Source organism: Trachurus trachurus, assembly GCF_905171665.1.
Source record: "Trachurus trachurus genome assembly, chromosome: 21".
NCBI lineage: Eukaryota > Metazoa > Chordata > Actinopteri > Carangiformes > Carangidae > Trachurus > Trachurus trachurus.
This window is the reverse complement of record NC_139899.1, coordinates 8,036,558-8,061,213: the sequence shown is the minus strand read 5'-3', so window position 1 is coordinate 8,061,213 and position 24,656 is coordinate 8,036,558. Positions and strand designations below refer to the sequence as shown.

Here is a 24,656-nt window from a genome sequence, read left to right as displayed (position 1 = left end):
ATGTCAAACACTTATCAGGGCTGTTATTGTGTTGTGCTGTATGGCAGAAGTATTCAGCAAATAAAGACACCTTTACTTTCAGATAAGAGTAAATGTTATCATAATCGGATAATCTGTATTCTCCACAGCTATGATAATGGATTAGGAAAGCGTTAGTGAGACTGTTTCCTTAAAGCCGGTGTTTATCCCGCAGGTCTTACTTTCTGACATCTCTGCTTTTAGCTGCTGTCCTTCCAGCCCTCCGTTCACTGTGTTGTGTGAAAAAACAATGGGATTAAAGGTTGTTTAGACTTAAAAGCCGAAGGTGGCGATGGTTCAGAATTAATTTTCCCAGGCGGTCAACAACTTCCTCATGGGATGAAGGAGAAATAGGAGGCGGAAGTTGAGTTAAATGTTTATGTTGTGTGTTTCTTCCTGTTTCAGGGCGGCGGAGGAGGAGCAGCAGGCTCAGTCAAAGAAAGGCCTGAAGAAACAGCAGAAGGAAGCAGAGAAAGCTGCAAAGAAGGCTGAGAAACAAGCCAAGCTGGTCAGTGCGTGGCGTGCACTTGTTTCTTTTCCTTTTTTTTTTCTCCTTTTAGGTTTGTTGTCTGACATCCGTCACCTCCTCTTGACTTACAGCTGGTGAGGCTGTGACGTGCCGACCTGCTGGGCATTGTGGGTCCAGGAGGGTAGATTAGCCGGCAGGGGGGCACGAGCAGCCATTGTTTAAGTATTCCTGTCATTTTGACTTTGTTTATGTCCAGCCAAACAAAGTGCTATTTTCTTCTACACTGAGTGCACAACACGAGCTCCCTCGTAACATGCATTTGCAACCCTTCTACACAATGGAGATCAGACTAACCACAAAGCTACTGACCTCCAGAAGTCCTCATGGATGACTGTGGCACATCATAAATGTGAGAGGGAATGAACCAGAAAATCCTCAACACGGTTGCTTAACAATGTTTCAGTCTTTAAAGCTTTTAAAGCTGAAATTTGACTTGACTTAGAAACCTTTCTAAGTGTTTTCACTTAAAGGGGTAGTCCGGGCACAAGTTTACCCATGGTCTAACACACTGTGACATCGTGTAAGACCCCCCCCTCGGGGGATCAAGTTTGCCGACCGCTAGCTTCTTTAGTTGTAGCAACTTCAGCAAAGACCGCACAATAGCATTACACTGCTGTCGATTCCTCCACCAACCAACCGGCATCAAAAAGTAATGCTCAGAACAGCAACAAACTTCAGCAACAGTACAAACAGAGTCCCAGCCCATAATACCAGGCATCAAACACCTGCTAGGTTTGCCTAGTTTATAGAAAGAGACGAAAACAAAACTCACCCACTCTCCCCCAGCTGCTTGCTCGTTGTGGGGAAGCCCTGATGAGTCGATTACCGAGTGCAGTAGAAAAGTAAGAAGTCCAGAAAGTTAACACTCAGTTCCAAAAATGCAGCACACTTTGCTGACTGTGATAGTTTGAGCAACTCAACTCCATTCATTTCCCTGTCAACACTTGCTAATTTATTGTTAGAAACAGAGAGGGAAGACGGATAGGAAAGACTCTCGGCCACTCTGGCACGGTGTGTTAGACCATGGGTTAAACTTACGCTGGAATATCCCTTTAAATAAAGATCCAGAAAAATTCTTCATGGCTCCACCTTTAACAGCTTTTGACAGAGTTGTCACCAACAGCTAGGCAAACTGGCTACTATATTCCTTCAATGTGCAACAAAGCCAGAGCTAAAGTACTTCTGTATCTTCACAGAACAATGAGTGTCACATTATTTTGAAGTGAACTGAAGTGACTGCACTGCAGACATTTGCACTTCACCGTCACACATGCAAGTCGTTTTGGATACTTAAACTACACTGCACAAATCCTTTCTTGTGATAAAACTAATGTCAACACCCAAACTCAGGCAGCCTTGTACAGCACACATCAATAGGAAACTCACAATGCTCATTTATCTATATTAGGGCTGTAACTTTGCATTAGAGTAATTATCTTTCCGTTTAAAGAGAAATTCACAACCGGTGCCTTAAAATTTTGTACAAACTATTACAATCTTGCTCAAGAATACATGTGGACAGTCCTTCGCTGTGACAACGAAGCATCTTTCTGGCCGCTCTCGCATAAAGCCAGGAAACCGCATAGTAAACGCTGCAGGGTGGCAGGTGGTGTTGTGTACAGATACCTACCTGACAAGCAAGGTGAGTTGCAGTAAACCAAGCTGCAGTTCCTGTCCTGTCTGTTCTCAGACCAGCTGAGAGAAAAGGCACCAGTTTAGATAGCATGGATATACAGGTCATTTAACCACTTCACATATGCTCTCATTACTTTTTTTCTGGCCTATTAAACTAGCAAAAGTGCTATAACTATTCTGTTCATCTGATAATAACTCAGTCTATGAGCCACTCTCCTGAGCTACTCTCTTTTAAAAATGACTTCCTCAATGTTATTTAGGGTTATTACTGACACTACATCCAGAAAAAGTTTCAGAATATGATCAAACCCTCGGTGACATTACCTAACCACATACCTTTAACAGTAAAATGCACGATTTGTGAAGCACATGCAGGAAGTGATTGGTTACCAGAAGTAGCTCAACGTACCACAGTTGGAGCAGAACAGAAAATATTACCTGACTTTTAGGCTGACACCAGATGAACTTAACGAGGTCAACGTCCAGATTGATATTGGTGAATTTCTAATTTCTTTAGACTGTCTTTGAAATGTAAATGGATGTTAATGAGGGAATCTGTATTCCTTGTTAGAACTATGTCATCCAGCTTGACTCCAACTTATCCAAGACTGATTAGACAGCCTTGTGCGTGTGTCTGTTGCGTATCAAGTGGCTTTTCATGGTGAAAGCGGCGATGTTTCCTGTCCTCCAGCTGGATAAACCCAGTCAGCAAGCTTTATGGAAGAAGCACGTGTTGTCACAGTGTAATGCACACGCTATTGCTACCCACAGTGGCACGGTTCAGTAAGCATTACCAAGGAGAAGCTGGGTTGTTTATTTGGCGTTTGCTGTGTTATCTCCAGTTGTCGACGTTCTCTCGCTGACACTTGTCACACGCGTCTCTCCGGTGTGTGGCGGTTGCTTCATAGCCACAGCAGGTCTATATTCAGCTGATCGTAAGCTGCAACATCATCCATCATGTGACTGTATTATCGTATCAAGGATGGGTGATTCCAATTCAGTCCACTGCCACCAGCCATTTCCAACTCCAATATCAATTTGCATAGAAAATGGAATTGTAACTTTGCCAAGGCTGGATCTCATCTCACTCTGGGAGTCATTTGCATATACGTCAGTGCAGAGATAAAGAATATCTGTCCACTTATTCTGTTTCTATTACAAAGCAATATCTCCTGCTGCCATTGCTCATTGTCTATGATATGTTAGAGTAATGTGTGAAAGAGCTGTGCATTCCAGGGATCTAAGGCTTGACTCCAGGACGGAGCTATGATTTATTAATTTCATTCAAATCCCTGATAGCGCAAGATGAAAACACAATTTACATGGCTGTTGTAGCAAAATGTTTTAAGTCGCTCCATTTGAAGCTGAATGTTTTTGAACATTTTTCATGCTAGAATTTAATAGATAGTCCTCTTGTTGTTATTTCCTGGCTATTGGCGATGCCCTTTAAACCCCTGTCGTCTCTTTGTGTTTCAGGCTGCTGAGCAACAAAGCACAGAGGAAGATGTAAGTGTTCCCATACAGATCACAGATCACAGTTCACCCTTTCCCACAGACGGGTTTCCTGCCTCTCTGCCTGACTTTGATTCAACCTCTGCTTTCACACCTTTGCTACAGTTTGTATGCAAATACCAGCACGCCGAACTCCAATGCGTCTGTTTTTCTGTTGTACAATTTTCTCACACAATCACGATAAGCGTCATTATCTGTTCTGCCCGTTATCTCGCATGTAGTAGACAGACAGACTGACGCTTCTGGAATCCAAGTGGTAGAGTGGCTGTTAAGAACAACACATAGCTGATGCGCACACCAGGAAATGTACGATGTGATGGGTTATTTAGCTGTTTTATGACGTTGCTGATCTCTGCTAAGATGCTCTGCTTCTGTTTTCTCAGGACTTTGCCAAGGACCGCTATGGTGTGTCAGCAATGGTCCAGTCCCAACAGAAGCTGGGTTAGTATCATGGACCAAACGCAGCTTTTGGTTGAAAACACAGAAGAAAAATCTAAACATAACAAAGATGATTTTTCCTTTTTGAAGATTTCACACTGTAGTTCCCATTTCTCTGTCATGTAAGGTGATAGTTGATGTTTTCATGTTAGACGAAAACACATCATTTTAGAATCATTTACATTTTTCCCTGCTCCTGCTGTTCTCAGTGCATAACATTAGACTGATCGCTCCCTTTAGCATTTTTCATTGTGTGCCTACTGTTTATGTCGACACTTTCCTTTTCAAATGTGTCTGCATAATGTCAACACGGTGAGAGAGATAAATGCATCTCGGAAGAACACATTTATTCACACCCACACAGTGTGAAACGAGATTCACAGAATTCAGTTCACACTGTAAATACAATGACTTCCTTTGGTTGGAACAAATATTATTTTAATGTCTCAAAGTTTAGTGAGAGTTTTTATCTCGTGCGTTGTAGTTTCCTGTCAGTCATCTGGCATCTGTCAGCTTCTTGTATCAACTGTGTCTTCTTATTGTTATGTAATTGGTACTGCCATAGAGCTTAGATGGTGGTTAATGTCAGTAAGTGAGTAATTCTGAAATAGAGTAAATCTTAGAAATAATTGTATAAATGTGAAAGAAAGTTCTTGAAAGTCATTATTTTATGAAAGTCACAAACAGGTCAACCCCATGTTGAGAAACCCAGGTATTTCACCTGAACAAGCTTTCTAAAGGTGAAGAAATCCAAATGACACGACGAGACGGAGAACGTGCAGATCCTCAAAACTTCATGTTTTGATACATGATGACATCCTTGATCCAGAATGTCTGGGGTCACGAGCGCCTTGCCGTCAAACGTTACTGATGTGGCACGATCTTCACCCGATAAGCATCGTGAAAAATGCGTTTGATCCCTTCTCTTATCACAAATCGAAGCGACATCAGCGATAATTGCAGTAACTAATAGCGCGTGATAACTCCCAGATGAACGAGGCGGCAGGCGAAACCTGTCGAGGTCGTCCATCTGTCTGGATGCTCTTTCAGCTCCAGTGGCAGCAAACAAAGTGGGGGCCTCCCTCACCTGCATGCCAAGCTCAGCCATAGGGACAGGAGGAGGAGGAGGGGGGGCTGAGGGCTTTCATGTGGGTTGACGCAGAGTTCCCAGCCAAAAGGGCGGCTCTGTTTTCTCTGGTGTAGCCTCGTTGTCTGCCTCTCTTGCTCGCCGATAATGAGGAGAAAGCATGCCCCTGAGTGACACAGGTGAAACTAGAGTCAATTTGTCATAGAGCCCAGAGAGAATAGGCGAGTTGACAGCTTTCAGCAGGCCTCCTAGTGTGTCTTATTTATTAGACACGTCTGTAATCCGAGCATTTTATTGTGCTGTACGTCCACACACGCACATGCATGCTTATTCACATTTCTTTCCGCCTTTGGGAGTTTGCAGGGAGGAGAGGAGGGGAGGGGGGAGTGGGGGAGGTGTGAGATTCCTAATGCAGAGATGGGAAGGCGTAGAAGTTCTTTGAAGTAATTTCTAAAAAAAAAAATGTCTGTGTTTTTTTTTTTGTATGTGCATGAGCCAGACAGGGCATTGGTCCGAGTCCAAGACCTCACTCCTGAGAAAGCTGACCAGCTAATCTGGCTGCGTGCCCGAGTCCACACCAGCAGAGCCAAAGGTGAGACCGTCCTCCCCCAACCCCAACCCCCACCCCCCCAACCTCGTCTTTGTTCACTATTTTCTAGCTTGGAGCGCATTTTCTTTGTGTGGGGAGAGAAAACAGCCAAGATTGGATGACCTCTGTGCTAATCCTACAGTACTGAAATGTTTCAAACGTCTCCCAAGAGTCACTTCTCAACATCACTCCTTTCTCTTCCACACCAAATGCCAATACCAGTTGGCTTTGACTTGACTGTTGTTAGTGTTCCCATGACCTGATGACTGATATCCCCCCCCCCCAGGTTCATCAGTGCAAAAGGTCAGAAGCTAAACAACAAAAATAACTTTTCAAACAGCTTTAGTTAGTCAGTTTTGTGAAGGAACATCCCAAACCTCACCACAGTGTGAAATGTGGAATTTTTCTTCAAATGTATTCCTCTGCAGGATCATGTTTGCACTGTCTTAGTTTTTTTCCCCTCTTCCTTCCATGTTAAGCAGTGTTTGACAACCTGAGGGTGTTTTTGATATCATTGTCAGATTAGCATCACTGCCAACTGGAAGATCAGATAACCTCTGTTTGCTGCATTGCAGCTACTGGCATCCATATAGCTGCTCTATTTGAATACAATGAACCCACTGAGCTCCACCACATTATTACATCTCTGTAGGAAAGATGGAGCCTTTTCACTGCGTGCTAAATCTGTGATAACAAATAAACCAAGTGCTCAGTGATGATCTTTTTGCCGTTTCCTTTCACGATAACTTCCACAGTCAAGAGTCACTTCCCCTCCGCTCCTGTCTTCATTCTCCCTGCTCGCTGTAAGGATGTCCGTGTGAGCAGAATAACATCCTGATTTTGTCTGGAATGAGGTGCATCTGTTGGTGGGATTTTGGCACCACTGTTATCCCCAGCAGCCCTGCCTTCTCTCAGGCAACAAACATCAAAGTACCTGGGTGGTCCGATTGTCTACTGGTTGACTAACTTATTCACACTGTGTCTGTGTGTGTCTGTGTGTGTGTGTGTGTAGAGCAATCCTCTTCTCTACACACAGTGATCTTCAAAGAGAAGACTCTGTTCACAAATGTTTGACACTTTACCTGTAGCTGACAGGAATCCTTACAGCTGAGGGATACCCTCCTCATCCCGAGCAACACTTATCCTCTTCTGACTGCACAAACTTGCATTGCTTCAGAGTAAACACCCAAACCTTTTTATCGTGACAAGCCTGCTAAGCTTGTTTGAGTGAGGTCTTGACACCCCGACACTATCTACCATTGTTGTTTTTTTGTTTTGTTTTCAGGGAAGCAATGCTTCTTGGTCCTGCGTCAACAGCAGTTCAACGTGCAGGCACTAGTTGCAGTGGGAGATCGTGCCAGCAAGCAGATGGTCAAGTTTGCTGCAAAGTGAGTACCGAGACTGCTCTTCCTGTCAGAGAGGGGGAAAAAAACAATGGTGGGAAAATCCTGGGCCCTAATCGTCGGTCGATCCATTTTCACACATTCCGAGTGAGGTGGATGGTGGGGGAATCAATCATTTTTTCTACTTGACAACAAAAGCTGGCTGTTAACAGGGCGGGATACAGCAGCGTTTTAATGGCTCGGTTCCTGTTGAGATGGTAGATAGAGCAGCTTGGATAAGATGAGGAAGAAATGCTTAAGAGCCAAGCGCCATTAGTCATCTCAGCAGCTAAATTGTAGCCCATTACTGGTCGTCTATGAATGAACACAATTATCAGCGGATATGCATTTTATTAAAGGGACCACCACCTAAAGGCTGTAAGGCTTGTATTAAGGCCACTTTAGGCTGACGTGGTTTGCAAAGGGGGCTCATTTGTGCATTAAGAAAAAAAAAGTTTGACTTTAAATCCACATAATTGGGTGTGATTCAGGTAATTTATTTAAGTATACAATAAATTACCGCTTTCGAGCATTGTTTGGTTAGTTTAGTTTGAGTATTTGTAAATGAGGAAGCTTATCATGAATTACTTAACTGGCTCAGTTATTGCTAAATTAAGCAAAGAGCAACGCCCGGAACTGCAATCTGACCAAACCAAAATGGCAGTTATTACACCGGATTAAACAGAAGTAAAGCAATGCAATGCAGAGACTGTGATGTTTCCTAATACTTGGCGTGTTTCAAGCAGCTTTAAGTAGCAGCTATTACGGCCTAACAGCTTCACGAAAAACACTGCCAGCCAGACTGAAGACAGAACTGGTGTCTGCTCTTTCAGCAACACAGAGGGACCTAAACACTTGGAAGAAATCGGTTAAATTAAAACTCTTAACTTAAGAGCACGTAATTAAAAAACAGTTTTGAGTTTCAGTAAAGACGTATGAGGCTCCATGATCCTTCCAAACCATCTCCTGCACCGAGACCACTCCAGTCTCTCTTTCCGGCTTTTCACCCACTTGGGTCAATTAGTACAGACACATAGACACATACTATCTGCAGAAGACTCTGCTTAATAGAATTAAAAGCAGTTATTATATTAGAAAGCTTTTACAATAAGCAGCAGAGCAAATCATTGTTTAATTCATGTTATACTTTGAGTAAACACAAGCGACAATACTGGCAGAACAGCCTTAATGAGAGAAGTAAATAATGAATGATGGAGTTTATATACGCAGTACACCTGCCCGAGTTATATGTAAACAGTTGGAGCTACTAAATGTTTGATGAATATCCAAATGTGCATAAATTACCATTTCACTTCCATTCATTATACGTGTGTTTTCACAAATGAGAAACTAGGAGCCTCTTGGCAGGTTGTTGTGGTTTACAAGAAGCTTAACTGAGACACAAGTTTATTTTTCTAATGAGGGCAAGGTCAGTGCTGCTCTGACTTGAGTCCTGACCTGTGCTGCCTGGCCACTGACCCCACTTTGTCAGTTGTGTCAAAATCCCCCTGACCGTGCCAAAGTTCCTCTCCACCACTCAGCCGCCGGGCCGTCAAATGGTGCCGAACACAAGACGGAACAGGTCGGTTCTTTTCAAACTACGTGTTGTTAGATGTTGTAGAAAAAGTTGGCTGTGTCACTGAGGACAGCAGCTATGTTTCAATATGTTTTATCTTTTTGTAACGGTCAAACGGTTTCTTTCATGTGCAGCCGTTCCTCAATCTGGTTCTGCAATATCGTGGTTGGACCGTTGGATGGTTGTGTCATACATTGTCATCTGACCGCGGAGCAAGTGAAAGTGGTGACATGGTTTCCATGACAACACGCTCTTGTGAACAAAAGTCAAAAATAGAACCAGGCTTTCTAAAAGTTACTACGTGGATGAAAATGTCATTTTCTTCACGTTTCAGCGTCTACAAACAGCTGCCAGTATTACTTCCTGTTAACTCTTCTTGCCCTGGACTAGTTTCACACGCTTTGGTGTGATGATTGACAAGCTGAGTAAGACCCTGGATTACTAGTAAATCCTCTCATAATCATGTGGAGGGCTGTGATGACATTGCTGAGGAGGTCCCCTTTCATATATTGTATGTCCGAGAGATCCTCCTCTCACTCACACAATTTAATCAAGTGATCTTCAGACTGGAGTACTTGAGGCCCACTGTGTGTGGAGCAGAAGAGAACTGTGGCTGCTTTGACCTTTTTAACAGGTCTAACAATAACGATGTGCACTCCAGACTTCAATAGGCATAAGGGTGTGGTATGAGAGACCCTTACTAGACAGTAAAAACGACAGGTCTACCACTCCAAACGCACCAGTCAGCTTTACTCTCCTCTTATGTCACATTGTGATGCATAACCAAAGTTACAGTGCTATCTGCAGTAGTATCCTGTTATTGCTAGATTAACATCTGTGCACCAAACCGCCGCAGCGTTGGACTCAGAAGAGAAAACACAGATCCTCTCCCCATTTTTCTCTCAGACTTAAATTTTTCATCCGCATGTGATATTGTCAAATCTCGGTCTTGAGTTAATCAGCCCGTTTCCCTTGGTGTGTGTGCTGAATGGGTTGTCAGCAGCCCCTGGGCCCTGCAGCGGAGGTTATTAATGTGGGGATTTATTTATCTAACTGATCCACCTACTAGAGGGGAAGGACTACGGCAGCAGCTGTCGTGGGGCTGAAGGGATAGCGGTACCCCAGTGTTCAGTCCCTCATTACTGCCTTTTAATGAGGAGAAATGAAGGATTTCAGCGGGTTTCCCATCTGGCCTTTGCGCCGCATGATGATCAGTATTGTTCTAAGCATCTCTTAAGATGCTGTGAGGTTTGAGTGAGGAACCTGTGTAGGGAGACGGTGTCTTGTTTTGAAATCCCACCGTAACAAAATTAAACCAGGCTTCCCCCTGCATGCTGTATTTTACTTTCAGTTGATGGGGGAATTTGTCGCCCTGCTTTCAATAACTGTTATCGTGGCAGTACTTGGTACTTCCCACTGGCTCACTGTGATGTAAGCAACCCCTTTCGCAACACGCTGCTACTCAGTTGTGTCAAAGCTTGCCTCTCACTCTCTTACTCACCTGCTTCTGTTTACTTACTACTTCTCCTAGGTGACCAATGCTCAATTACTTAGGGAAATCAGTATCAGTTTAGAAAAAAAAGAAGAAGTTGTAGTTGAAATATTTGATTATGCTGTGTAGTACTTTTCATACAGTAAACCCTGCAGGTGTAATGCTGTGATAGACAGTTGGGTCAGGTAAGGCCTTCAGTCCCTTCAGAAACAGTGTGATGCCAACACCAGCTGAATCTCTGCACCAGATGCAGTGATTTCTGTGAAAGCAAATAGTGAAATTGGCTCCTTTGAAAAATAACGTGGTGACAAGAATTACTGTAGGACCCTGGGATTTATTCTGAAATGTGGTGTAATGGGGTATTTTATCCCCCCAGCCGTTCCATAATTTTCATGTTTGTCCGCAGTGTGATGTGTGTGGAAACAGTGAAACATTTTCTAGTCCGTTGAACAGAGAAAGAGAGTGGGCCAGTGGTTTCACTATGAAAGATAAATCTCAGCTGGCCCCCAACTTCCCGAGTTTGCAAATGTCAGTTGCGAGTTGTATTTTAGAACGTGTAGTAAATTTGAGACAAAAAGTGAAGAAAAAAAAAAAATCACTCACCCATGTCTTACACCACCCCCCCCCCCACACACACACTTCACACCATGCAGAGTGGAGACGTACGTCTACCGTTTCGGTTTTATGGAAATACTGTTCTCATGCAGTTAACCTCCCACACAGAGGAGTTTGTTTTCTAAGTGCTATCTGTTGTTTACCCTCCACCCTCCCCAACTGTCTGCAAAAAGCATCACCAAGGAAAGCATCGTGGACGTGGAGGCGTCGGTGAGGAAAGTGGAGCAGAGGATCGAGAGCTGTTCCCAGCAGGACGTGGAGCTCCACATCGAGAGGGTGTGTATAGTATCACCGCAGTCTCATCAATGCATGTGAACGCGGAGCAGATAAATACCTGTGCTGCTGCTGCTGCTGCTGCTTCTTGTGCGCACCACAGCACATCCATCAAAATAATAACACATCTGCAAATTTTTGCCTGCGAGCGATCACATCCTTCAAGCAGCAGGTGTCTGTTCACACATCTTCACAGAGGAACCACACAGGTGTTGTGTTAACACCAACTCACCTCAATAATCTCAGCATATACTGACTTTGGTGATAACAGTGATGTTAAAACCATACAATACTGAATAAATATTATAATAATATCCTGATACAGGTGTTTAGCCTTGTGTATATTTGTCCATCAGTTGTTCTGGTTGCCTTCTCACTATATACAGCTCTGGAAAAAATGAAGAGACCACTTTCACAAATGTTTCTTAAAAGCATCTCTACATGTATGACAGTCATTCTTTTCTTTTCTTTTTTAAACACCAACACAAACACAACTCATTCTACTTAATGAGACACTGATGAGGTCATCACCTGAACCACATCTGGTTTTATAGGAAGATTATAAAAACCACTGTTGGGATTAAACATTGACATTATCCCACAAAAACTGGTTTATAAACTCTTCCTGAGTTAAAATATTCTTGCTGTGTTCTTTAGGAATAAATATGAACATGTTTACATATGAACATGATATTTCTGCTATTTAGACTAGTTTAGTCCTTAGCCAATAAAAGCTCTAAATGACAATTTTCTTTTTCAATTTTGGTAGAAATGTTGTCGGTAGTTGATAAAATAAAACAAAAAAAAAATAATTTTATTTTATTCAAACACATACCTATAAATAGTAAAACTAGAGACACTGATCATTTTGGGAGTGGTCTCTTAATTTTTTCCAGAGCTGTATGAGGTGTAATTGTTCTCTTTGTCTGTTTTTGCACACTTACGGTATGAGTACAGACTCTCTGCAGCTGCTGCACTTGTCTGATTCATTTACCAGAATTAGATACTGCTAGCTTTTAGGCTGGTTTCTACCACCTGTGCTGTATTTGTTCGTTAACAACACAAAAACCCAATAGTTATAACACATGGTGACTCACACACAGATGAGGTTTCAACAGATGAGGCTCTCACTTTCTTTTTGACACTCCCCCAGATTGTAAGTGGGGCCTGTGCAGTTTCCATTGTGTGAATCACCTTCTGTGTTTTAAGGCTGTTTGTGTTTTCCTTCCTCACAGATTTTCGTCATCAGCCAGGCAGAGCCTCGTCTCCCCCTGCAGCTGGACGATGCTGTCAGGCCTGATGGAGAGGGTGAAGAGGTGAGGATGAATGTAGGGATGGATGTGTGTGTGTTGGGACTCGAGATCCTCACAGGTGGAGATACCCCACTGCCATCTTTTCTCCGCCACAGCTTCTAATGTGTTCGCAAAACCCAAGACTGATCTCATACATTCTTTTCAATGAAGCGATGCCCTGCAGTTCACAGTGGGGAACTTTAGTGGTATTACGTAGGTGATGAAGACCCTCTTAAAAGATCCACCATGCAACATTCTCATGAAAACATATTGCCTCATGTTCTCTGTAATTTAGCTGTTTTGGCTGAAAAAGGAGAACATCCACCCACCAACAATTTAAGGGACTGGAATACCGTGAGCCTCCATGTGCAGCACATTCATTATGTGAAACTTTTTTCCTGTCAGGTGAAAAGAATCAGCTTGAAATGCCAATAAGACGGCACCGACTCAGCCATGGAAAAAACCCAGCTGTAGACTCACTCTGCTCCAGACACTGCTTTAATTAAAAAAAAATCTGACATCAGCTTCTCAGTGTGAAAAAGAGGAACTGACTGGCAGCTTGCGTGGAAGTTCACTGTCTCATGACGCACATGGAAAGGTCTGGTCCGACTATACAATGGCACAACAACATAATTAACAATTAAAGCTCAATCTATTTGAATACTTCACATTAAAAGAGTCATTGTAGAATTTCCGAGCGGTGGATTAACTTCCCTTTTTGCAGATTGAAGATGTCAGTAACGAGAACAGGTACCCGTGTTTTTGGCAGAGTCAAGAATTTGGTAATTAAACCTGGATAAATTAAACGAGATCAAGAGCAGAATGGCTCGTACTCATTAACATCACATTCAGCGAGTAAAATCGTTCGACTCGTCCCTCTGCATGCAAAATGTAATTTCATCACAGTGTTTATAAGAGCTGGCAGCCAGGGTTCAGGGAGCCTCTCCATTCCAATTAAGGAGATTTGTACATCAAACATCTGAGTTATTTGAGAGAATGGTGATATATTTAAGATGCCATGACTTCCTACAACTTAGGAGGGCGGAGGCTATTGATTATCCTGGAGTGTCACTGGGGTAGCAGAAGGTCGGCTTGATACATGATTGGATTGGTTACTAAATAAATATAGAGTATAGTTTGTTTGTTTTAAATTTCCCTGTCATACTGTTGCACATAAAAGATGCGCTGGATATTTTCTCTCCATAACCATCAAATAATCATCAAGCAGCTCAAATAGCCACTGCATGAGAATTTGTGTCTTGTCAAACAAGCCAAAAAGGCTCCCTCTAAATGGGTTCATTTACTTACTGATTTATTTAGTTCTGTTCCTGCAAAAAAAAAAAACCAAGTGCAGATGTTTCAGAACATTTTTGGGCGGGGGTTCTGAAATGCTGCCATGCCTTTTAATTATGATCAGGGAAACATTCAAAATGTTGCTGCCAGTGTCTCTCCTGCTCGTTTGTCAAATGCAGCATCTGTAATGGTGGATGTGGGTATTATGGAGTCATTCGAGTCATTGAGCTGCAATTATCATTTGTTCACTGGTAATTGAACAGTTTTGAAAAGTTTGAAAGTGATTTCCAGTTTTGTGAGGCCGCAGCTATTTGATGCAAACATTTGTATCGCAGACAAAAGTCGATGCAGTTTTGGAATATGTGTCCCATTAATCGATGTACACCTCAATTCAACAGCTGTTGTTTTTCTGTAGCTGTAAAACTATCCAATGCTTTATCAAATCTTATACACAGTATCATCAGGAAATCAATACATGGCCGTTGCCATACAAGAGACGGCTTAGGAGCCTGTCTGTTTATCTAGTAAGTCGATCCATGCAGCTGTATCAGCATCCCAGGTGTTTTCTGCAGGGACTCAACATGCCAGTCACACACTTGTTACAGCACCTGTCTTCCCAAGAGACACAGGCCTTAACAGCTCTGTCTGTCCGTCCGACCGTCCGCTGTCTAACCTTTCGTCCCTCTGCGTGGGGGCTGCATGGAGCAGGATGTGGCTACACAGGCTATTAGCTCAAACCCCAGTGGGTCCTATGAGGAAGCCTGACATCCATGACCCTGGAAGCAGTGGTTCCTCCTGTGATGAAACATTTACTTTTTCATTTGTTTTTCTCTTTTTGTCCTTTTTCTCTGTTATTGCCTTGTTGTCCAACATTGCAGATGTCTTTTGTTGGAGTTGACCCTGTAGTATTTGCTCCATGTAAGAAAGCACCTGACTTTTTTTTTTGTTCCTTGCGGATGTTTAAGCTGATGGAGCCTGGTAGCTGTGCAGAGCTCCGTGTTTTAGTTAAATTCAGAAAATAATTCATGTGGTGCAGTTCATGGTTTTTGCAAGCTGATTTAGCCACATGTAGCTGATGTTTGAGCTGTGATTCCACTGCTAAAAATGACATACTTGTATTACGTTTACCCAAATATTATTCAGTGTGAGGTCTGAAAAGCCTTTGTAAGTGTTAACACGTCGCTGATTACAACAGAACAGAGCAGTTGCACTACTGAATATTTCATATCTGGAGCGCTTTGGGTGATATCATGTTTTCTATTTGCCTCCAGGAAGGCAGAGCCACGGTCAACCAGGACACCAAGCTGGACAACCGGGTGATTGATCTCAGGGTGAGTTTCCATCAGAACTGGGGAAATACAAGTTAAAAAAACCATGAATCCATGACAAAGCCTGCAGAGTATTTTCCGTGATAAATCTTTATCTCAGAGGTCGCATGTTGACATCAGAGCTCTGTGAAGTTCTCTGGTGAGATGACAAAAGCTGTTAGTTTAGCCATTTGAAGCCTCACCTGTCTTAACAATGCGTACTGTTATTAATCTTTGTTGTGTTTAAGAAGAATTTATATTAAAAACAAAGGACAGATGCAGAATAATAATTCTTCACATTAAAGCGAAAGCAGGAAACTCTGTGAGACACTATAAGCTTTTCAAATGTAAAGCAGCCGCTAGACCTCTGAAGTGAGGAGAGGTAGTCTGTGATTTAATGGGCTGATGCTATCTGTCGTGCACCGTGTGGGAGACATGTTAAGACTACATGAGCAGCAGAAGACACCAAGCCACAAAGTGTCTCATTGTTTTGATCTGTGCCTCCTGCGTGGCTGATGCGCCAGGCAGGAAGGCACTACCACCACACTACAGAGCTCTGCAGCTCACAAACTTGCAACAACACCTGTTTCTGTAGCACTGTGCACTTTGAGCTCATGGACTCCAGTCTGTCATCAGTTTTACACTTGAGACTCAGTGGAGCTATAAAGTGGTTCCCACACTGGCAGAGAGGCGCTCCAAAAGGGAACCATAAAACTAGTACAATAACAATGTAGTTCCTATGGAACTCCCCTTCTAACTTGACCATCTTTAAACATAAGGTGATTCACACTAAAGCACAGTGGAAAGCTTTACTTTGTTCAGTTTAATTTAGTCAGCAGGAGACAGCTGGACTCAGTCAGATGATCAGTGGACAGTAGTCCTGTCTCGTTAGGTGGTGTTGGGAAGAGTCAAAACAAATCCTGAGCAGTGAGGCTGCCATTACCTCAGCATTATTATAAGCATATGCTATATGCACATAAAACTGTATGTGTCAGTACCAGCTGTAGTTTATCATCCATATGCTAATTTTAGGGCTGCAACATTGGTATTGATCAGTCTTCTCTTGATTTAGTTGATTCTTGTTATAGTTATTTAATTGTTTGATCTCTGAAACGTAAGAGAATTATGACAAATGCTCATCACATTTCCCAGCACCCCAAGCTGACATCCTCATGTGAGTAGTGAGTAGTGTTCTCAGAGTAGCAGTAACATGCTTTAGTTTACTTCCACACACACACACACACAAAAAAAAACAACAGAAAAACAAATCTTCACACTCAAGAAGCTTCAATAAGTAAATATTTGGATTTTTGCCAGAAAGTAATTAGTTCAACTTAAACAGCTACAAACGGTAGCTAATTGATTTTCAACTCATTAAATAATTTCAGCTCCAGTTCATTCTGTTGTGCTTCATTTAGTCTCGTGAGAAGTTGACACATAAATTAGACACCTGTGTATCATTGTGCTATAAAGTCACCATGTACCCGTATATTAGTGGTGCATTAGTACATAACAATCTCCTGGTAGCATAGCATTGCTAAAAATGAAGCTGTGAAACCTTCCTGTGGTGGATCATCACCACAGGCGGTTTTCATACTAGGACTGTTTGCCACTGAGAGGTACAAGGTTCAGGGGTTCAGGCCAGGTTTTCTTTTTTTCTTTTTTTCTTTTTTCTGAGGTTTCACAGTTTGAGGGCACCATCATCAAAAAACTGACAGTTTCAGCAGGTACCAGTACCCACCCTTTTACTTTTGCGCCTAATACCCAGCACACTTGCTGTAAACAGGAAATGCCATCTAATTTCTGAATGTGATTGTTTATCATCTGGTTTTCTCAGGGGCCACTTGGGACACCAGCCTAAAGTGAGATACGTGACACACATGAGTCATGGGTTTTGTGGGGGCAGAGCGGTTTATTTGGTTCATTGCCCCTCTAAGTCTTTTGATATGTGTTTTAAATCAGGAAAGTTTTGTGTTTTTCTTCACTTCTTCATTTTGCAGTAGGATGTACTGATGCATTCAGCTTGGAAATGAGGGAAAGGTTGTACCAGACAGCCCTGAGGCATTGTCTGCAGATTAATGAGCTTGCCAGTATTTAGACATTATCACCTTTCCATTCTGCCAACTGTCAGTCACACAAAGCCCATTCAGGACCGGACAGGCATAAGAGATGGGGAAAGAAGTAGAAATCAAACCTTTTAATTAACACACAACTGAGCATCCTGAAAGGACAAGAGCCTGTCTTTATAAAGATGAGTGGAGAGCCAGGAGAGATCGTTTATAGAAAGCTTGTGGTCACTGGAGATGAGTCAGAAAGTTCTAGGGAGTGTTCACTTGTGTTTTCTCATGCTCTGTCGCCTGACTGTTGCAACTTTGGGGGATTTTGGGGTTTAGGTGTTACGGTAATCTCCTGGTTCACTTAGTTCTCATTTCACCAACCTGGATTTCAGTATTTACATTCATAATGGTTTCCAGGGCTCCTGCTGGCTTTAAGCGTATGTCTTGACCTTGCCATCACTCGAATGTTCCCGCCTTCATATCGAGAGAATTTGCAGAAATTGGCAGATGTGTTTTCACACCTCCTTTACGATTGTGTAATAAATCAGATGAATCATGTCAAGTGTGGTAAATGCTCAATTTGTTTGTGGCTGTGTGTTTGTGTATGGTTCCTCCTCCAGACCACCACCAGCCAGGCAATTTTCCGGCTGCAGTCAGGAGTGTGCCAGCTCTTCAGAGACACCCTCACCAATAAGGGCTTCGTGGAGATTCAGACTCCTAAAATCATATCAGGTACTAAACACACTGTCTGTTGTACTGCTGCTGTCTCATGGGGAAAAAAGGGACAAACAAAACTGAGTCATTTTCTATTAGATGTTTCAGTTGATTCACACTTTAATATCACCACCACACACAGGTGTCTCATGAGTCATCGTGTGACACTTGTAAGCTTAACTTCCTCTTTGGGCTGTAATTTTAAATTTTAGAGTACAATTCAAATTAGGAACTAAACTTAGAGCTGATAAAAAAGTTTCCGAACAACACGGTCTAAGACAAATACCAGAGAAAAAGGTATCAGACAGAGTTTTATTGTTTCAGACCAATCAGGATTGTAATCCAGCCCACAGGGAATTTTGATACATCGATCAGCCCTCACATTTCCAACAATGCCCTTCTAATTTGACAGGGGAGACCTTCCTTAAGCTCGGTCCCAAAAGGCTTTATCCCACATCACCAAAAGAAGGGAAGACTAGAAAAAACAATTAAAATTTAAACAAAAATCTTCTCACCAACATTCGAAAGATTTCCCCCCATGACTGCTCTCTCATTCTTGGATCTTTTTCTCGACATCAGGTGTGAGAGGAGTCTTTGAATTCTGCATGAACCAGTTACGTTTCTGGTTTTTATGATGACATACATTTCTTGCACACAATCTAGAGAGAAAGCATATAGCAGTTGATATATTGTTGATACTGTCAGCTGCACATACATTGGAACAGAAAGTTAATATCAATTTTATCTCGAGCCATAATTGATGAAGAAGGGTTAGACAAACTCCTCCAGTTTCACACACTAATCCCCAGTTCTCAGCCGCTCACGTGCTTCTCAGATTTGAATTAAAGAAAAGAGGAAATGAGAGTTTCGCCACATTTTTAAGAGCCAATCACATAAGCCAGATCTGCTCCTTTTAAATTCAAAAGTGCCGCTCTTATTTTGGCGGCAGCTGCCAGTCAACTATGTGTACTTTTACAAAAACCACATCCTCATGCCTGGTTACCACCCATAGCACATTCAGTGAACAGTTTGTGCCGTGTGAACCCCCACCCTATTTTTGACGACAAGTGAATATGAGCTAGTGCCCTCTGACGTATGTGAAAAAGGGAACCGCAAATGAGTTACATAAGTTTGAGTTATATAATACTCAAACCTGTTTGTTTGTTTGTTTGTTTGTTTATCTGTTTTGGAAAACATTGCCAACCCACTGTATGTGGTGTTCTAACCAGCTGAATCGAAAGTGTAATATTTTTGATGGACTTTATCAAGCATCAAACAGTTTGTCACAGTTTCTGTTGCTGTTGGCCTCAAATATCCACATTTTTCAAAAGAGAGAAACTAAACTTGAAAAAGTGAACAAGTGATAAACATCTTCATCAGTGGGCTGGTCAAAGTGTGAAACCTCAGCTTCACTATGAGTGGTCACAGAGTGTCACAGAGTGAGGTGTGTTTCTCATAGACTCATGAGAACAGTCATTTTTAAACTTAAACAGCTACAAACGGTAGCTAATTGATTTTCAACTCATTAAATAATTTCAGCTCCAGTTCATTTTGTTGTGCTTCATTCAGTCTCGTGAGGAGTTGACACATAAATTAGACACCTGTGTGTCATTGTGCCATAAAGTCACCATGTACCCGTATATTAGTGGTGTATTAGTATGATTTTGTGCTGTGGGACAGTAAAAATCACATTTCATGTCTAAAAGTTGTCTTTTCCACTCGTAGCTGCCAGTGAAGGTGGGGCCAATGTCTTCACGGTGTCTTACTTTAAAACCAGCGCCTACCTGGCCCAGTCTCCTCAACTCTACAAGCAGATGTGCATCTGTGCTGATTTTGACAAAGTCTTCTGTGTGGGACCAGGTAAGAATGTCTCCAATCACACGTGTTGTGTCCCTTCACATTATGTCTTTCATTTACGGCAAAGGGCTTAATGCATTTTAGATGATTAAACTTTTAACAGACCTGCCTGCGTTGCCTTCGCTGTGGGCAGAGCTGCTTAGTGTGTTAGTGTCACAGTGGGACTTGTAAAAGTCTTTATGATGCTGGTCTGGCTTTAATAGTATCTGCAGCTCTCTTGGTGACAAAACACTGCCACCCTTGGATTGAATGAACACAACATTGTGACAAAACAATATGCATAAATACATGAGCTCCGACACATGCCCATCCTTTTTGTTGGCCAAATAATACATCAGGGAGAAGGCTGCACTCGCTCACTATTCCACAGACAAGAGTGGGGTCTTTGTTTGCTTCTCTGTAGCTACTGTACACCGGAGAAATCAAAGAGCTTAAGGTCATCACTGCTTCTAAGGCAGCAATGCTCTCACAGCTGTTGCCGTAGTTACAGTCGCACCGATTCACCAAGAAAGGAGAATTGGGATCGACCCCCCTGTTTCCTTTTTGTTTTAATGTATAGTGCCACAATCTAAGAGCGCTTAGAGGTTCCCCAGGGACCAAACACATGTTGTGGTCTTCAGCACTGAGGAGCAGGGCGGTCATGTTAATCATGTTTGGTACCGCTTTATTTTTTTTATTGGTCTATTAAGTGAATATACGCAGGACTCGGATGCATATAACTCTGTAGGTTCTTGATTAAAACTCAGAGGCTGAGTTACGCATATTCACATTTCTAAAGCCATACATATTTATAGCTCTGTTCCATAAATCTTAGTCATTGTGAAATTGTGTGCATGTGCATGTGCCTGATTTCCTCTCCATTCAGCTGTATGTGGACACTGGACACACATTTAATCAACCAATTGCATGCATGTGAACCAGCTCCACATTCTGTGCACCTGTAAATGAAAAGAACAGGAAGCATGAAGCAGCTCAGTTTGACATCAGTAAGGTTCTCCAGGAGTCTTCACGAGAGCTACATATAATTAACCAGAGACAGGTGTAACAGTGGCGCATGAGGATGACATTAATTCACCACACAAGTACCTGCAAACCTCCATCAGTTGTGGCATCTTAACCGTCCTCTTGATTAAAGTTTATAGGACTAATCACAGAGCTTTACAATCAAGGATCCAAAGCAGTGAAAGATGAAGATGAAAGTGTATAAATTACAAATTTTAACGTGCAATAAGACTACGGATATATCACAGTGTTTTTCAACCTTGGGGTTGGGACCCTATGTGGCCTGGAATTCAAATGGGGTCGCCTCAAATGTCTAGTAAGTGATAAAAAAAAATGACTGATAAAAATATTCTTTTAACCAATTATTATTTTCAAAATTATGATTAAAAACACCACACATAATCTTAAAAACTATATTCTATACTTTCACTTTCTCGAATATAAATCGAGTTCAAATAAAATGCAGCATATAAATATATCTGAGCTGAAGCATGATTGACGGCTGCACGTGATCGGGGGTCGCCAGAAATTTGTGATGTGAAAATGGTTGGGAACAACTGCAGTATCACACGGAGAGTGTTTCTTGTTTTTTCTATGAAGCACAAATCTGCATGCTGACACTGTCCTCGCTTCATGTCGGAGCTTTGGAGCAGACTGTCTGACCCTTTAACGGTGCTCCAGCCCTGCGAGTCGGATCTAGGGATTCAACGTGCTCAGCCTCAGCCCGGCACTGAATTAAAGACAGTTGCATTCAGTGTTGAAAGTTGCCACTTTTTCCTCTGCTTCCCTGGTCTAAATCTGCATCGTCGTTTCAGTGTTCAGGGCCGAGGACTCCAACACTCACCGTCACTTGACTGAGTTTGTGGGCCTGGATATTGAAATGGCTTTCAACTACCATTACCACGAAGTGATCGACTCCATCACTGACACCATGGTTCAGATCTTCAAGGGCCTGAGAGACAAGTAAGAATTAGATTTGTATGCAATCTTTATGCTAAAGCTAAAAAGTAATAGACTGACCTTTTTGTTTAAACTTTGCCAACTCAAATGGTTTTTGTTATACTCGCACTCTTGCTCAAGTGATTGCTTTAAAAGTTGATCCAAATTACATGCCACAGAGGTTCCGCTTTGCCCTCCTACTCAACCAAAAGAACAGAGTTTTGGTTTCCGATTTCATAACATTAAAATGTTGTACCTTTTTAGAAAAAAAATATTTCAGGTCCTGAATCCAATTCAAGTGTTGTCCCCTGCTGCTGTGTGCTCTTTCTTAAGTCAATGATTCCCTGCCAAGAGAAGGCTGTAGTGATGTGGCTGTATTGCCTCCTAGTGGTGTGAACTGGGGCAGCAAGTGTAATGAGCTGTTGCAGCAGATGACTGGATAAAAAACACGAGTAGGTGAAACTCATCTTATGTATGGAGCCTGCAGGATTCAGCCTTCAAACGCCTATGAAAGGCAGTCATTTTTAGACTAGGGTATTGTATAGATTTTTTTTTGTTCTCATCCTCAAAGTATCACTGACTTGAAAACGGTGACATCCAGAAGAATAGTCCCCTCGGTTCTCTGACACGGGCTGCTTAAATCTTATTGTGTGGTTAAATGCAATCTTCTATACCTGCTATGTAACTGCTGACTCCACCAAAAAATTCTCATCAATTAAATGACTGTACCACTTAAATGTTTTGTTCTCTTTTTAATGATGTGTTGCTCACATGCTGCGCGCTCAGTAGCTGTTCTCGTAGGGTTTTGTCTGACAAGCAGTTGGTGTGACAGAAAATGAAAATTCCCAGAGAGATTTGGCTGATGGCCTGATGTGACTTCTAAATGCCACGGCATTCATGAAGAAAACAAGAAGAGGTCTGACAAAGAACAAACACGTGCTCATCAGTATCGATACCAGCTCAGGAAAAAAAAAAACCCTGGGACTGTCAGATCAACTGAATGTGTCAGACAAACACTGAACCACAGATCGGTTCAAATTAGTTCACGCACGTCAAAGTAGCCACAATAGTCTCAGTCTGCCTTTTTTTTTACACTGTACTCATTATGTCCAGTCATCATGATCAAGTCATGACTATTGTTCCTCTTTCTATTTGGTTTTTGTCCTCATTACTTTCCAGACTGTACCATCATTGACGCATTTACTGGTTTTGCATATCATGCATGTGGTTGATGTTCCAGCAACAGATGAATTGGTGTCTTTCAGGCTCTGTTGGTTTTCTCACGTTGGTTTCAAAACAAATCAAACACATGCATTGTAATATTGCAGCTCAGGTCCATGTAGGTGTTATTACCACCTCACCTTTTACCAGATCACTTGCTTCAGTCTGTTTCAGGCAAGAGTTTATAAAGGTGCTTTGATCCTTGTTAGGTTAACCACCAAAGGGCAGTTTGTCTAAGTGTGGGTAGGAATTCTGAACCATGGTTAGTTGATTTTAATTTCTGTGTGTGTGTGTGTGTGTGTGTCTATCTGTGTGCATTAGCTTCCAGACCGAGATCCAGATGGTGAACAAGCAGTTCCCCAGTGAGCCTTTCAAATTCCTGGAGCCCACTCTGAGGCTGGAGTACACCGAAGGCGTGGCCATGCTGCGAGAGGCCGGGGTGGAGATGGGTGACGAGGAGGACCTCAGGTCAGGCCTCCCACTTAGACCTCCTTTTGTCAGATTATTTAAGTTGATGAAAGCAGAAATAAGATTTAGCATCCAGAATTAAAGAAAGAGGGAGCGAAGCATCACACCAGTAATTCAAAAATATTTTAAGATTCAAATAAATTGTCCTCTGTTCATGGTGCGGTTGAGTCAGACAGATTGAGTCTGGTGGTGTAAACAGACCAGTAGAACATTTTATAATTATGAAACGTTCTTATGGTCTGTAGAAACTCGCTTGAAACTGAATATTGTTATGTTACAATATTTAGTTTCAAGCAAGTTAGAGGTATTGGTATGAGAATTAATGTTTCTCTCTGATGTTCTGCAGTACCCCCAATGAAAAGCTGCTGGGCCGTCTTGTCAAGGAAAAGGTATGTCCAGTTGTGTTTCATAATTTTAATAAGGCATAACTGGAGACCAATTGTGGAAGTTGTTTAAAAAATTGTCTTGGTCTATAGCGAAACATCATTATTTGAAGGGTTACACTCACTCAGTTGTGTATTTCAGCTCAAAAGAATGGAACAATGTATCTGTTAACACTCAGTTGTGTGACTAATGACTGTTTGTGTCTACGCTCACTTTTCTCAGTATGACACCGACTTCTACGTGCTGGATAAATACCCACTGGCTGTTAGACCCTTCTACACAATGCCTGATCCAAACAACATTGTAAGTCTCTCAGCTACTCCTTCACACAGCTGTTAGCTACACAGTGAGAAATGTGCAACAACAAATGTTCATGTAAAGCTTTGTAAATTAGTTTTATGCAAGACTCCCCAGCCCTTGGCGGTTGCTGCATGTGCTTATATACCGTACTTTGTTTCAGTTGTAGAATCTCTGTAAAAAAAAAAAAAAAGTTACCTGTTGCGGTTGACTGACCTCAACTGTTGCCATTTCAGTGAGCTTTGTAGTAATCTGCTCTATCTGTTTGTAAGGTTTGTAACCTGTCCTCTTATTGTTATGGGGGGGAAAGGTATATCATTAGATGTGTGCTCTTATCTAACCTGACTTCCACAACAGTCCACTCTCCATCCATATTGTGATATCATCAAGTTGAAATCCCTCTTTTAATTGTACTTAATGTCATATTTATGTCTCTATGATTTTGTTGTCTGGGTCCCCCCTCTCCTTTTATTAACAGAGGTGTAGAAAGCATGATTCTTGATATCACAGATGGTGTCTCTTCTTGTTTTTATCAGAAATACTCCAACTCCTACGACATGTTCATGAGGGGTGAGGAAATCCTGTCCGGAGCTCAGAGAATCCACGATGCTGGGCTGCTCACCGACAGGGCCAAGCATCACCAGATTGGTAATCATATTTACATATGGTTTCTGTCTCC

The 24,656-nt window shown here is 42.1% G+C and overlaps 1 protein-coding gene across 1 annotated transcript in view; it reads left to right on the top strand.

Moving 5' to 3' along the window:
* The window catches only part of dars1 (aspartyl-tRNA synthetase 1), a 28,533-nt gene that overhangs the window by 2,749 nt on the left and 1,128 nt on the right, over window positions 1–24,656 (top strand). The window contains exons 2-16 of the mRNA XM_083996451.1: window positions 424–526; window positions 3,659–3,688; window positions 4,078–4,135; window positions 5,719–5,811; window positions 7,094–7,196; window positions 11,047–11,149; window positions 12,382–12,462; window positions 15,003–15,062; window positions 17,716–17,827; window positions 19,535–19,669; window positions 21,484–21,631; window positions 23,150–23,296; window positions 23,643–23,685; window positions 23,903–23,983; window positions 24,514–24,625. Of these exons, the coding sequence (XP_083852577.1) occupies window positions 424–526; window positions 3,659–3,688; window positions 4,078–4,135; window positions 5,719–5,811; window positions 7,094–7,196; window positions 11,047–11,149; window positions 12,382–12,462; window positions 15,003–15,062; window positions 17,716–17,827; window positions 19,535–19,669; window positions 21,484–21,631; window positions 23,150–23,296; window positions 23,643–23,685; window positions 23,903–23,983; window positions 24,514–24,625 (1,409 nt within the window). The remainder of the gene's footprint in view (window positions 1–423; window positions 527–3,658; window positions 3,689–4,077; window positions 4,136–5,718; window positions 5,812–7,093; window positions 7,197–11,046; window positions 11,150–12,381; window positions 12,463–15,002; window positions 15,063–17,715; window positions 17,828–19,534; window positions 19,670–21,483; window positions 21,632–23,149; window positions 23,297–23,642; window positions 23,686–23,902; window positions 23,984–24,513; window positions 24,626–24,656) is intronic.